The following is a 15996-nucleotide window of genomic DNA, read 5'->3' as shown; positions in this document are numbered from 1 at the left end:
AATGAAAGAAATAACAAAGTGTTCAAAAGTAAAGGCGAAAAACTTTTATGGCATTTTCTTGGAGATCTTGGGTTTTCTATACCTTTAGTCAAATCTGAACATAGAGTTTGTGGAAACTACTTTCAATGATTTTTTTTAGGTGGAATTCCTTGTGTAATCATTGATATTTTGAAAATTTTTAGTTCGTTTTTTACTTTTCTTTGAAGGACTACCTCAGCCTTCTCTTCTTGTATTTTGTTTACGCTCCTTTCTTCATGCCATGATTAATATAATTTAGTTAGAGTAATTTACACTTTTTAACGGTTGTCTTGTTCTTTGCCTTATCAATTATTGTGATGAGCAGTAGCATTAATTCGTTTCATACTCATATCAGAGCTAACAATAATAATAATAATAATAATAATAATAATAATAAGGAGAAGAGTAAGTGTTAATGGCATTGTAGTCGCTCTTAAACCTCTGGATCTAAATGAGGATACGTAAGACAAGTCTTAGTTGATGCTCGAACCGAGGCAACTCTTCTTCTCTCTTCTCTAATCCTCAACATTTGATGATTCCATGTTTCAATTTCATTTCTAATTAATTTATATGTTTTTTTTTTTTTAATTCTTCTATGGCGACAATTTTTACAGATTTTTGATACTTCTGTTGGCATAATAGGTGAATAAAATTTACTTTTTGATTCAAAATTTAGGAAAAAAAAAAAACTTTTATAACCAAATTTTATGAAAGTTTAGAAAGGAATTATTAATTATTTATAAACATTTGCTTTCTTCCCTAATCTTTGGTCGTTTTGAAAACTTTTCACAAGGAAGACTCTTGTGGACTGCTATTGAACTCCCAAAACAGAGCTTTACGAGTGCTTGGAACTTGTAATGTATATATGGTAATATAGGGAAGAAGTTATGGGTAGGTTTCTTATTTTGGGGGGTGGTGGTGATTCTATTTTGTAATTTTGATGGTGAAGTATTTGGTAATTTTGTAATTTATGATTAATTGTAACTCTTTTTGTGTATAAATGAATGTGATTGAGAACCTCAATATTCTCTATTTGTGTCTATTTTGAACGTGGTTAATAATGGGGTAAAAAAAAAAATTTAAAAATTAATTTTTAAAAATAAAATTTAGATATCGGTTTATGACCACTTTTGACATCAGTTTGTAACCGATGTCTAAAGTCTTAGACCTAAAACATCAGTCTTATAGATATCAGATTTTAAATCGATGTTTAAGGTGTTATTTTTTGTGCTAGTCTTTTTAGATTTGGAATGGTTTTAAGCTGTTTCAAATTTTGAGATCTAGAACCGTTTTTAGCTGTTTTAAATCCTGAAATATAGAACAGCTTCCAGTCATTTAAACTCATTAACGATGCCTCGATTAGAGATGATCTGCAAACTTTTTCATACTGGCTTAGGAACCGTTACAAACCGTTCCTAATTGCCATATTTGTTGCAATGCTATCACTATTTATTTCCAATTTGGATTATCAAGAGCTTCCTGAATGTTTCTCGAGACAAACAAGTATGAGATTTTTGAGGTGAAGGCCCTATGAATATGAGAGATTTTTTCATAAGAAAGGTATTCGGCAATGGGATATTTGGTGCAAGTTCAGGTTCTTTTCCTAACAGCTATAGGTGTATCAAGGTTTGATGGTTTTTGGTTAGGAGAAGTAACATGAATTGAAGATGAGTTAGGAACAAAACTATCTGTGAAATCTGGAGGTCCAATTCCTGAAGGTCAAGATTGATCATTTCTAAGAGGAATAGGCTGACTTTGACTCTTTTGATGGGTCTTCCTCGAGTATAAACCAAATACTCAGTATTGGGATATTTTGGACCCGGTTGTAGTGATTCTGCCCCTTATTTCATATATGGTAATGTTCGTTACTATAACTAGGATTCCCTTCATTGTTTTCATTGATTCTATCACATTTTTCTTGACTTTGAATTTCGGGAATAACAGTAGGATGAGAAGAATGAGTTGAAGTAGCCAAAATCATATTTGATAAAGGAGTAGGAGATAAATCTCAAATATTTTCTTCCATCACCTCATTCTCCCCCTGAAGTGAATTTTTGTGAAAATAGGTTCTATTTTCAAAGAAAGAGACATCCATACTCACATAAAATTTTCTTGTTTGGGGATTATAGCACTTATATCCATTTTTATTATAAGCATACCCTATAAAAACACATTTTTCAGCCTGAGGATCAAGTTCGGACCGAGTATTATTGGGTATATGAACAAAATCAATGCAGCCAAAAAGCTTGAGAGGTAAATCCGAGTACATCCTTGATAAGGGAAATGTTTTTTGAAAATATTTTAATGGCGTGCTATATTTTAAAACATGTGTAGGCATTCTGTTAATTAGATAAGAGGCTATTAAAACAGTTTCCAACCAAAGATAATTTTGGAACATTCATTGAAAACATTAAAGCACGAGCCACTTCAAGTAAATGCTTATTTTTCTTTCAGCAATTCTGTTTTGTTGAGGGGTATCCCCACAAGTAAACTAATGATGTATCCTCTTTTCCTTCAAAGATCTTCTCAAAAGTTCATTAAAATACTTGTTCCATTATTGGTGTGAAGATACTAATTTTTATTTGAAACTGTGTGTCAACCATCGTGTAAAATTCCTTAAAAAGTTTTTCCATCTCACACTTTTCATTCATCAAATAAACCCAATATAAATGGATACGATCATTTATAAAAGTAACAAACCATTTTTTTTCTAGAGATAGTAGTGACTCTTGAAGGTACCAAAACATCACTATGTATTAAATAAAGTGATTTTGAAGAAGTATAAGGTTTTGACTAATAAGTAATATGATGACTCTTAGATAAGTGACAACTTTCATAATAGAATGATAAACAATCCAAACCCTTAAATAAAGTAGGAAATAAATGTTTAAGATATGGAAAACTAGGATGTTCTTGTCTTAAGTGCCAAAGTGTTATTTGTTCATAAACATAATTAAAACTGACACTATTAAGACCCTGAGCCTTTTTTTTTATTAGAGAAGTCACCATCAAAGTAGTAAAGTCAATCTATCATTTTAGCACTGCCAATCTTTTTCCTCGAACTCTGGTCATGAAATTCACGATAAGAATCACAGAAAATTACATGGCAATTAGATTCTTTGGTTAGTTTACTCACAGAAAAAGGTTACAGGCTAGTTTAGGGACATGGAGAACAAATTTAAGATCTATTTTCTCAGATAATCTTATCAAACCTTTTCCTGCAATGGGTGTGAAACTACCATCTGCAATTCTAATTTTTTCAAGGCCAAAACATGGCGAGTAAGTGCTAAAAAGATTGGAAAGGCTGGTCATATGATTAGAGGCTCCAAAATCGATGATCCATGGAGTAAAATTTGAATAATAAGAAAGGGCATTAGGTGCACTACTTGTTTGCACAAGAGAAACATTAGGAATACCAGATGAGGAATTAGATTTCAACAGCTTCAGAAGGTGATCCATCTGCTCTTTGCTAAAGGGATTTGTCATAGCTTCATTAGAGGTGGGATAAGCACGACTGTTTCTAACACTAGTCTTGCTATTCTTCCAATTCGTTGGTTTTCCAACAGGTCTTTTGAGTATGGCACGATTTGTTGCAGTAGTCGCACTAGACCCGTGGCTTCTCTTCAAATTTTCATTGAAAATTGGCTGCTTTATTAGCAGTAGCCTCGACAATAACAAGGGTAGAACTCTCAATAAGCCCGCTAGTAGTCTTCTTCCCAACATTACTTGTCTGCGACTCTCTTCTCTTCGAACCTTAGCAAACACCTCACCAATTGGAGGAAATGGAGTCCTACCAATGATCTGTCCCGTGCTTCATCAAATTCCACTTTGAGCCCAACAAGGAATTTGTAAATACAATAAGCCTCCACAGTCTGTTTGTTGTGATTGACAACTTCAATGGATTTTCATTCATAATCATTGAACATATCCAAATCTTGCCAAAGGCGCTTCAATGAATTGAAATATTTGGTGACAGAGTCTTCCCTCTGTCGAATCTCACCAAGTTTCAAAGTGAATTTATAGACCTGAGAGTGATTTCCCAAATCAGAGTACATCTGATTCACATTGTCCCAGAGTTCTTTTGTTGTGGAGTAGCAAAAATAGTTGGAGCTAATATCCTCGTCCATAGAGTTCATGAGCTAAGTCATCACCATTGAATTTTCTGCATCCTAGGTGCAAATGTTGGGTCCTCCAGTGCTAGTGCCTTTTTGTCTCTCGTTAGGTACCCGATCTTTCCCCATTCTCTAATGTACATCCGAACGGACTGAGACCATCATAAATAATTGTCACCATTAAGGCAAATAGTGGTGATTTGAGTAGAGTTGGTTGGTTGGGTTGTGAGAGACAGGATTGACTTGGAGGAAACGTTAGACATGGCAGATTAACAAAGAAATTATGGAGAAAAAAAACTTTTTTTTAGGGAGGTTCTAATACCATTTGAGCTTGAAAGGGATGACAATATGGAATAAGATTTTCTATATTAGTACACTTCTCTCACAAGTTTACATTAGTTCTCCTATAGGAGAGAATATAAGCACAAAATTAGGAAACTGATTAACACAAAATCAGCATTTTCAACAGCTAGCTAGCCCAACTAATTTTCTAATTTATAGTGTTGACTAATTATTCTATTTACAACAAATACATCTAACAAAACTCTTAATATTCAGAGATATTATTACCAAATCTTTCCTTTTCAACCGAAACTTAATTCAAAACCCATTACTGGATCAACCCATTGACTGACACCAGGCTATCCAAAGAGAGAAATATTTTGAGTATGCATTTCTCATGACAAAGACAAACTTATCAAAAGTTCCTACATTCCAAAGATTTCATGAAATGGTTGCACAATTTTACTAGTAAATGCATGCTCAAAGTTTCATTAATAAAGAGCACTAAACCAATTATAAAATTAATAATTAGAACCATTTCATTTCACCATTCAAAAAAGTATAATGCTTCCTTACGACAAAGGTTATGAATGAGATTTTCACTTTGAACTAAAATCCATCTTTTGTCAACATAAAACGAAAATGAGAATTTGCTCATCCTTTTATGCAAAACAAAATAACCGACAACATTTATTATTTCTTTAGTAATACATTAGTGGGAGGATAACATAATACAAATTTTATAATATTTGAAGAGAACCAACAAAGAAAAAAACTAAGGAGAACAACTCACATTTTAAAATGTAGTTGTGAACTCACATCAAAATATGGACATGTTTTTGTGATAAATGTTGTTGGTACATCAGAACCATTACACTTGTTAAATCAAGAATAGAATCCTATTAAATCCCCACTCAAATAGTGAATCCTCATCGATATGGATGAGAAAAAAATAGAGCAATAAATAAGGATGGAGTTTGAAAGAGCTAAGTAAGCTAGCATGACTCAAAATAAAATGCATTGAGATGGTGAAGGTGAATATGCACTTTCAATACTAGAGAGATGACAAAATATAAGTGAAAGGAGGAACAATACATGTATTTTATTAACAACTAAAAGGTTCTAGAACCATCATTGGTGCTCACATTATTATTGATGATAGAGGACATAAAAAAATAACCAGTGAAGAATGTTGTAGTTCTCAACTCCTCTTCGCCTTCAGATAAAACAATTTTAGAAACTTTTATCCTTATCGATCAACCAAAATAGTTCAATAGAAGTTCGTGATAAAAAAAGTAATGAATCCAAGGGAAAAAAATCATTTGGTAATCAAACTCAGATAAAAAAAAACAAAATAGGCAACAAAATGCTAGGGTATCTTGTAACTTGTATGAGACTGAAAGACTATCTAACAAACACTGAGATGATTATGTACCAGAAATAGTACTTTTGTCTTTTAATAGAAAGTGATAAAAGGATTAGGTATGAGACGTGTTAGGTACCCAACACGCTATTTTACCAACATGGATAACATGACCTCAAAATTGTTTTGCAATGTGTCAAATCAACTGAGATATGAGTTTAAGCCTTATAAATACATGGGCTTCAAAACCTTTGGGAAAGTTTGAGCTCATTTACATGAGTATAAGAGTCACCACCATTCAATTAAAGTATAAATGGACATTACAAAAAAAAAAATTTAAATTTATTTTTCTTAGCTTGTAGTGATTTACATATCCAAATGATAATAGGAAAATGTCTACCTAAAAAAATAAAGTAAGAAGGCTTGGTTGAGGGAAAAGGAAAGTGTTAGGCACCTTATCCCTCCCATCCTAAGATGATTGCCAATTGATTGACTAAAGGTGAAATTAAAAACTCATTTTAAAGTTTTGAGAGTAGAAGGAATTATAAAGAATAGTTAAGAAAATTGCTTATAGTTTTATTTTGAAAAATGAGCAAATTAAGATAATGAGTAAGCTACTACCAGAAATAGATGCTTACTGGATTTTTTGTGAACTTTTGAGACTTTGATGGAAATCCACATGAATTTCATCATTTGGGGTCCTAAAACTTCAAAACTAACTTATGTGTTCCCTTGAGAGACTTTGTTTATTGGTTTGATCCTTTGGTGAGTATAATGATTTGAATCGCACCATATAGGACTCAAAACTACATGCATGAGATTTTATCTATTTTTGAACTATTTTTGTTGGTTATAAAGATTGGATATAAGCCTATGAAGACCTACATCCTAACTTGTAGTCATTTTAAAAGTGGATGTGTACAAAGTGTATGCATGGGATGGACTTAGCAAGAAAAGATTACCTACCTCCTAAGATGGTTTTCTCTCTAGCTATATTGCCATCTACTGAAAAATAAAACAAAGAATTATCATTCTAGGAAACTTAAAGTACAAGAGAAGTAAAGAAAGTAAAATATCTACACTATGAAATTTAAATTACATGAAAATAAAGAACATAAAGCAATCTAACAAAGAGACTGATTGGTATTCTTATTCCTTTTGCTTATTATTCTTCTTGTTCTTTTATTTTTCTTCTAGGGGTTTTAAGAAGTTTTGACAATGGGAGGCTAGAGAGGTTAAAGAGATTTTCAGTTAGAATTTTCGATTATTAAATGAACTCCTACTCCTTTGCCTTGAATGGATCTCCTCTTTATAGGTGTTTAAGAGACTCTTGAGGATAAATTAGTCATAAATCTTCAAGTTTTCAATAACTTCATTAAAACTTTCATAAAAAATTACAATTACTCCTCTTTTCCTTGGCCTTGATGGTTTTTCACTCATTTATGGGTCTCACTAATTTTGATGATCAAGTCATAGATTAGTAAAAGCCCAATAATTTCTAGAGTGTAATTAGATGATATGTTTTTGGCATTTTTGGTCACTTCCTTTGATAAAGTATCCAACAAATTAGGGGTACAAGCGTCAATTGATATAAATTCGAAAGAATTCTCTAGGAAAGACAAAGTGGTCATAGGATTTTGAACTTGGTAAAATCACATCGAATACCATGAAAACCCTTTGACTTTTGAAGAATATGTGAAATGTAGAAGTAGGAATCCATTCTAATGAGTCGTAATAAACTTGGGTTAAGACAAAATCTTTGAGTGATGGAATTATCCTTGACTGATGACCAAATAAGACAAAATCTTTGTTAGGAGATTTGAGAAATTATGAGAAGACTAAAGTGGTGGAATTTGTTAGAGAGTTGAAGAGGGGTAAAAGAGTAAAAGAAGAAGGATTTCTTGAGGGAAAAACTACTAAGAACGGGGTTAGAGGGGTCATTTTCCCTAAAAAAAATTTGAACACACATGGGTCTTAACTGTCCAATAGATTTGGTTGAAAATCGAATGGATATATAAAGCACGGACAATGCTATCGAAAATCGAAGTCAGAGTAACTCATGTTTGGAGAGAGGCAAATGTTGTTGCAGACGCCCTTGCTGCAACAGCAATTCATAGTCAACAGTCAATGAAGTTCATGCGAGTAATGGAGTTACCTATTAATGTTAAACATGCTTATACTGGAGATAAGCTTGAATTGCCTCAATTTCGAATTGTAAATCGTTAGGGTCTGCCCTATGTACAAATTTTCCCATATATAATATAAATCATCTTGCTTGCTTAGCAAAAAAAAAAAAGATTTGGTTGAACCTATGGCTCGACTAAGCCAAATTTAATCAAAGTTCAACTCTAGCCGAATTAAGGTTCAACCAAGCAAAATTTTAACCTTGGTGGAACCTTAGGTTCGACCACACCAAAAATTACCTTTGGAGTGGGTGAGGTTATTCCAAGATTAAATTTGATCTGATTGAAGGTAAAGTTCGGCCAAACTTAAAATTTTCTTTGAAAATGACCTCTTCGGTCCATCTGACTTCTCGAAAGTTGGGTTTTAAACTTTTTTTAAAAAATTTATTGGGTCAAACCCATTTTTGGAAGATTTTTAATGCTCTCAAACTCGACCTAGGCAAAAATAAGGTGCCTACAAGCCCAATTCACACCAATGAAAGAAAAATACTTACCAGAATAATGAAATTCCTGACCGCATCACCTTCTGACATCCAAAATATATGATCCAATGCGACATAGTTGTAGAGAATAGAATTCTAAGAACTTAGATTTTTCTTTTAAAAAAAAATTCTATTACTGTTGAATTTTAATTTTTAATTTAGGAATACAGTAGTCGTCCATTTTTACATGTTGGATGAAGTCAAAAAATGTTTTTTTTTTTCATTATTTTTTAATAATAAATGCACATTTAAAAAAAAAAAAATTTTATTGTCCTAAAAAATTTTGAATTGGAATTTTTTGATGAAATTTATAGGACTTGGTAATCCATGTGTTCCTAACGACCTTTGGTAAGATTTAAATCTTACTAAGTTAGTCAGGCTAGTTTTATTTCTTAATAAAACCTCAGTCTTATGAGTAATGTTTGAAAAAGTCGTGTGTAATATAAAAAAATATTATTATTATTTTAATAATGTATGGTTTTTTTTTTTATAAATAAAATACCTAAGAAAAAAGCTCTTTTCAGACATGGCTGACGTGGATGTGTTTATACAACCATATAGGCTTTTCATTAAAATTGACCTCTTTTCAGACATTGCTGACGTGGATGTGTTTATACAACCATATAGGCTTTTCATGGAAAGTGACCCCTTTTCAGACATTGCTGACGTGGATGTGTTTATACAAGAAGCTTCTAAGATTCTGTGCACACTAATGTCGCAAACGTTGTCTATTTCAATATTACTCCAGCACCACTAAAAAATTAATTAATATGTTTAGCTGAGTCAAAGAGTAACATAAAATATGTTTATTTTGATTTTTCAAACTATTGTAGAACCATTCTAAATCTAACTTATTTTTAACGTTTCCTTCCCTTAATAAATTTCGCTCTCTCCCTAACAATTCAAGAAATACTTTTAAATATATATTAAAAAACCGACAAGATTTCATGAATTACTGGAGAAGGAAGACTTCTTGTCAAACTTAATACAATAGTCCATGTTGGGTGGTTATCCAATTCAACAAATACTGCTTAGAATATTCTTTCTTGGCCATTGACCTTTTAATATTGATTGGTGATTTCTATCCACTAGATTTGACCATCTTTCACTATGATTAGATTCATTGGTCACAGTTTTATATTTCAAACAATTCAAAGATTGGCATTTTTATATTTCAAAATCATAAGGGTCTGTTTTATTGCAGAGAATTTGTATTCCATAGAAAAATGGTAACGGGAGTATTTCTAGGAAAATATTAGAAAGAAAGTCCAACCCCGACCATTATGGTTGCCAAGTTGTCCAAAAGAAATGAACGTAAATAATTGTGATACCTAATAATTCATCCAAAGACATCATCTAGATGTGGGACGACTTGTATTTTCTCTTTAAAAAAATTCGTTGTAAATGCCCTTCACCTTAAGAAAGGTTTTGACAAGTATAATGGCCTTTTGGGTCGTCAAATAGTGTGAGTATCTCATTTTTTTCTTAATTATATATTTATTCATCTTTGAGCATTTTTATAATACATATTTGTAAAATAAAGTTTTCATTAATTTCTTTTTTTTTTTCCTACTTTTAGGGAAGATTTCAAAAAATTTTGTGATATATGCTTCAAAAATTTTGGGGATAGAGTCAAGCATTGGCAGACAGTTAATGAGCCACAGATTTTTGCTCAGTATGGGTAGTTACAAGGACTTAATATATCAGATGATCCTGCAAGATTTCCTTACATTGTTGCCCACAACATCATATTAGCCCATGCTGTTACTACTAAACACTACAGAGAAAATTATCAGGTGATTTACATGAATTTTACTTTTCTACATCTCCCATTGTCTCTCAAGTACGACTTTTTATTAAAATAAAATTTAAGCCTGGGACTATATATATACTTACACACACATATTGTCGAAGGCCTCATGAGGATGTTAGGGTATTTTGGTAATTGCAGAGTGTTATTTTTGTTCATAGCATAAATTTTAGTGGTATCTTGGTAAAAAAAAATCAGCCTATTCGAAAACTTCGAACTCCATCAAAAGTGGTTTACAAATTTACAGTAAAAATTGATGGTCCACAATTCTACTTGTAAATTGGGGTTAGAAGTTTCAAGAATGGGATGGTCTCCTCACCATAGAGATCAGCCTCACAAAAAATCGGCCCATTCCGAAACTATTAGCCCATATAGGGAAATACACTTTGGCTACGTTATTAATTATTGAACCCAACCAATAGATATACATACATATGGATCTTCTGATACCCTTCTATTCTAAAATGCGTCTCTAGCGAAAAAATGTGTATATATTTATTTTGACTGGTTCTTTTATTTTCCAGGCTACTCAAGGTGGTGAAATAGGTATGCCGTTGCTTCTTCAGTGGTTTGAACCATTATCAAACTCTCAAGCAGATAAAGATGCAGCAACCAGAGCCTTCGCATTTCAAGTAGGATGGTTAGTTCCAAGTATAATAGACGTGACATACTGATTATATTTAAGTAATAAGCATATAACCATCATCTATGTAAATATGATAAAGAATTCATAACGAAACTCCAATCCTTATCGTGTAAATATGAAATCAAACAATTGGGATAAAACACATATCGTTTGGATACATAACGTATCCCTAAGATAAATCCCAACAATTGGATTTCATGTTTACAAGGTTAGTATCGCGTGTTTTTGAGATTTATATATTTGTTTTGAGTGAAATCCATTGGTCATGATTTCTCTTGTCCTTTAATACAAACAATCAATCCTATTAACTCAAAACTCTAATGATGAGTTGTTGTTTATCAGGTTTGTGGAGCCATTTGTGTTTGGGGAATACCCATCTATTATGAGAACTTTGGTGGGGAACAAACTTCCAACTTTCACCGCTGCGAAGAAAGAAATGATTAAAGGAGCTTGTGATTTTTTTGGTATCAATTACTATACATCAAGATATGTCAGAGCCCTACCAATAAATTCAAATGCTGTACCTCCTAACTATACTGAGGACCAATTTTTGGTCAATGAAGGTGATAATCTCTACAACACAAATAGGTCCCAATTATCTCTTTCACACTAACTTATCTAATATTTTACTCTTATCTTATGTTTCTCATTACAGTGGAAAGAAATGGAGTACCAATAGGCGATACGGTAAGACTGACCACTATTGTGTTCAATAGTTAATTAGGATTTTGAACATTTGTTCTTTTATACATTCAAGTCTCAGTACTTATGTGTTATTTAAACTATTTTTGTAATTTTGATTTCATGATTTTTATTTGTAGGTTCCTGGCAATACCATCCTTTACGTCTATCCTGATGGGCTTAGAGATGCCATGATATATATGAAGCAAAACTACCAAGACCCTATAATCTATATCACTGAAAATGGTATGGTTAGTTTTATTAGTATTGTGTCTTTTACATAATCCAAACCATGGGTTTGTTTAATAATGAGGTGTTTCGATCTTCAGATTGACATCTTAGATTGCGAGTTATTTCTTACTAGGAGATTTCAATGGTAAATGCAGGGATTAGTGAGCAACGCAATGATACTCTTCCACTCAAGCAAGCACTTGAGGATAATCATCGAATTTCATTCATTCAACGCCATCTCTATGCAGTTGAAGAAGCTTTGAGGTAAAGCCGAAAGACTTATCATGGATTACCATATCACATTGTTATATAGAATCTAAGCCATTCAATTAGTAGGCTAAATTAAGGGTTTGACTTAGTGGTAAAACTAGCGACGGGGGTTTACTCTCTCTCTGATCGTGTGTTTGAAAATGGGTTGCCTCTTTATTTATTCTATTTCATGTTGGGAAACTTCGTGGGTTGGGAGGTGAGAATGTATATATGGACTAGTTTCCTCCCAAAAAGTGTGGAGATATCTCGATGATATAATAATAAAAAAAGGTCAAGCCCATGCTATTAATTTTTTCTATCAATATGGTGAGCCCACTAATTGAACCATTTATATATATTTATAGATAGGAAAAGGGGGGGGGGGGGGGGGGAGGAAGAAAGTGAATTATTTGTTTTCTACTAATGTTAAATAATATTTTGATGTAACAGGCTGGACGTGAAGGTGAAAGGGTACTGTGTATGGTCTCTATTGGACTGTATGGAAGTAGGAGCAGGTTATTCCATTCGATTTGGGTTGGGCTTCACTGATTTCAATGATAATCTCAAAAGATATCCCAAAAAATCTGGACAGTAGTTCAAGGAATTCCTCAAGAAGGCTTAAGTGATTTTTTTTTTATTTGTTTATTAAATTTTATTGTATTCTTTTTATATAATAAAGCTCATTTGATATGTTATTCAATGTTGTACCACGTCATGTACGTTTTACTGAAATAAAGAAATGTCTTGTTTATTAATATTATTTGTTGAATGTTTAACAAAGATTGAATTTCGTTAAGGAACTAATTTGTAACATGTTGGATTGAGGTTGGATCAATGTTCGAGTTGTAAATGATGATAAAATAAGGAATAAAAGAAAACGTTGGAAAGCAACGGTCGAACCATAGAGACAACGTTAATCCAAAGTACTTTTACTTCCAATCCAATTCAAGTTTATGGAAACGATTAAAAATAGTTTGCAAGAGATGATTTATCTAAAATAAATTACTAAAATAAAAAAATATAAAAGAAAAGTGTAGATCAATTGGATCTACCTTCACAAGTTTTATTAGTGAATTTTGGTTATTTATTTATCTTAATCCACTAAACAAAGCTAATATTTGTGGATCCGAAAATCAAACAGCTATAATATAACGAGATAAAAGTATGCAATAAATTAGGTCGAGATTATTAGATTAAAATTAACTGTTCTCTATAAAGCATGGTTATTCTTAAACTTATGAAAAAAATAAATCATCAAAACTTTGAAAACATTTAATATTCAACCTAATAATCAATACCTGCACTATCACAATACAATTATTAAGTCATTACGAGAACAGTAAAACACTACCAAATCTTGCTCCGACTTCCTCAACCGATCTAACGGAGATTTAGCCAATAGATATCGTAAGAACAATAAACAATAAAGTAAAAAAGAAGAGAGCGAAAGAAAGAAATATCTTTATTGCTTCTTGACTTGAAATCGACAAAACTTCCTTATAACTTTCATAAAACTAAGAAAGAAAAATATAAAAACCTAAACTAAAATAATAGAAAATGAGAAGTTGACCTCTGGAGGACATTGAAGATCTCTCAGATGAGATGCCTTTAGTCTGATTTCCTATTTATAGAGAGACCAGATTAGGATTTCTTGGGTAATTAGGATTTCAGAAACATTCTGTGATTACAAAAATATCAAAGTCCTACTTCAATATGAATGTATTTCAGTCTTCAAGTTTCAATACGAATCTCGAGATTTGACTTTCTTCTTTGACTGTGCCATTGTCATTGACCATGGTGTCACGGTAAAGTTTTGATAAATTGACTTGAATTTTGATGTACGGTCTTATTTTGGATCTTAGATCAAAGTGGTAACTTCGGATTTTCCTGATTCGCCTCGAAACTTTGTGAATAATTCATGTTACACGTAAATAATAGTTATTAGTTCTGAAATACATAATTAAATTGAAAACGACATAAATATGGACTAACCATGCATTATGTCTAATGAGGGGATTTAGTGTTCAATTCATTGATAAAGTTTATACAAATTAGGGCTCTAGAAAAGACTTTCTAGACTCTGATCAATCAGCAATAACCATATGCGTGTCAAAATCTTAAATTTTATAAATTCTTACGATTTATATAAAAAATACATAGTAATCATAAATAGAAATAAAATCTAGATAAATCAACTTAATAATAAAATCAAATCAATCCACATAAGAATATGATTTGATATATAGTAATATACTTTGTAGATATATGGGTTTCGAAACTTTTGGAGAGGTTTGAGCTCATTTACTGAGGTTTTAGACTTGTCACCATTTAAAGAGTTTGAGTGTGAATGGACACCACTAAAATGATTTTTAAAATATGTTTTAATTTTTAGTGACTTATTTTCAATGGTAAGGTAAAGGTCTACCTAGTAAATTAAGTAAGGAGGTTCGGTTGAGGGACAAGGAATGTGTTAGGCATCTTGTCTCTAACAACTTCTTTGTCCCTCCCATCTATTAATGATTACCAAAATGACTATTAAATAAAGTTTTAAAATTATTTTTTATTATTATTTTTTAAGAGTAGAAGAAGTTATAGAGAAAATTTAGGAAAATTGTATATAATCTAGTTTTGTAGAATGGATTAAAAGAGACAATAACCAAGCTATAAACCAAGTGTATACTTGTTGAATTTTTTACGAGATTGATTTTGATTGGAATCCACATAGATTCCACCATTTTTTACCTCAAAGCTATTGTTCTTCTTATATTCTCTCTTAGAGTCTTTATTTGTTGGTTTAGTCCTTAAGTTATGCCTATAAGTTGGAGACAACCGATGGTGGGACTAAACCTTTATGCATGAAATGTTGTCCCCATGGGACTGTTTTGTTGGCTTAAAGAATTAGATGTAGATCTAAGTAGATTTCCATTTTTAACTCTAACCTTTTTAGAATAGAAAGATGTGGTGTGTGTGCACATAGTGTAAGCATAAGAGGTTCCAATGAAATTTATTACATAACTTATTAGAGGGAAGATTACCTCAGGTTGAAGAATTACTTTCTTTCTTCTCAACTCGGGAAAGAAAAGAAAATTAAACTAACCAACATAAACGAAAGCTTGTAAAAGTAAATAGAATTGAAATACTAAGAACTTGAAAATTAAATGCTCATAAGGAGCTTATTGTGAACTGTAAGGGAAGATAACCTCCAAAGTGAGATTACTCTCTACTTCCAATTCATCAAACTAACTATAAAATTAAATACTGCATACTTAAAATTTAAATGAACATGAAAATAAAAAATAAAAAGGTATTAGAAGAAGGGATCTAGGAAGAAATTAGTCTGAAAACAAAAATTTAACTATAGCATCCCACCTTAGTGCCTTCTTCATCTTCTTCTTCTAGTTTGACTTATGGAGATGTGAAAGGTTATGTAAATAGAGTTTGGGAAGAGTTAGGAAATTTGAGAGAAGATTTCAATTTAATTTTAGAGCTTTAGAATTTTACTTTATTTTTTCCTTTGAAGGACTCCTATTTATAGGATTTTGAGAGATCCTTGATGATAGTTTTGTCTTAATTCTCCAAGTTATCAATATTCTCACTAAAATCTCAAAAAAAGATCCCAATTACCTCTCCTCTTTTTGGTTTTGATGATCTTTTACACTTTATTGAGTCTTGCCAATCATGATTATCAATAGAAAGAATGCTAAAAGACAAAAAAATTCTAGAAAATTCTTAAAGAGGATCAAAGTTATCTTAGATCCTAAACGTGAGGTCAATTATAGAATAATCAAACCAAATGACATGTAAATTGGTATTTGGATTTTGGGTATTCTAGACTTTCTACCTTTCTAGACTTCTAACAACCTAGGAATATGAGTGTCTTTGCACACAAGATTCTAAAGACTTCTTGAGGATGGGTAAAATTGTCTTAGGTTTTTGAAT

At 31.8% G+C, this 15996-nt stretch overlaps 1 protein-coding gene across 1 annotated transcript; it reads left to right on the top strand.

The window, feature by feature from the left end:
* The first annotated feature begins 11249 nt into the window (after nt 1-11249).
* On the top strand, nt 11250-12769 carry LOC147387878 (beta-glucosidase 24-like). The gene is made up of 5 exons (XM_086421818.1): nt 11250-11459; nt 11552-11583; nt 11718-11823; nt 11964-12072; nt 12508-12769. The coding sequence occupies exons 1-5, from the start codon at nt 11279-11281 to the stop codon at nt 12650-12652; spliced, it is 573 nt and encodes a 190-aa protein (XP_086277944.1). The 5' UTR covers nt 11250-11278; the 3' UTR covers nt 12653-12769.
* Nucleotides 12770-15996: the final 3227 nt, after the last annotated feature.

This window comes from Akebia trifoliata, chromosome 13, assembly GCF_017979445.1.
Source record: "Akebia trifoliata isolate Shusen 1 chromosome 13, ASM1797944v1, whole genome shotgun sequence".
Taxonomy (NCBI): Eukaryota; Viridiplantae; Streptophyta; class Magnoliopsida; order Ranunculales; family Lardizabalaceae; genus Akebia; species Akebia trifoliata.
Note: the sequence above shows the minus strand (reverse complement) of the source record. Positions and strands in the feature narration are given on the sequence as shown.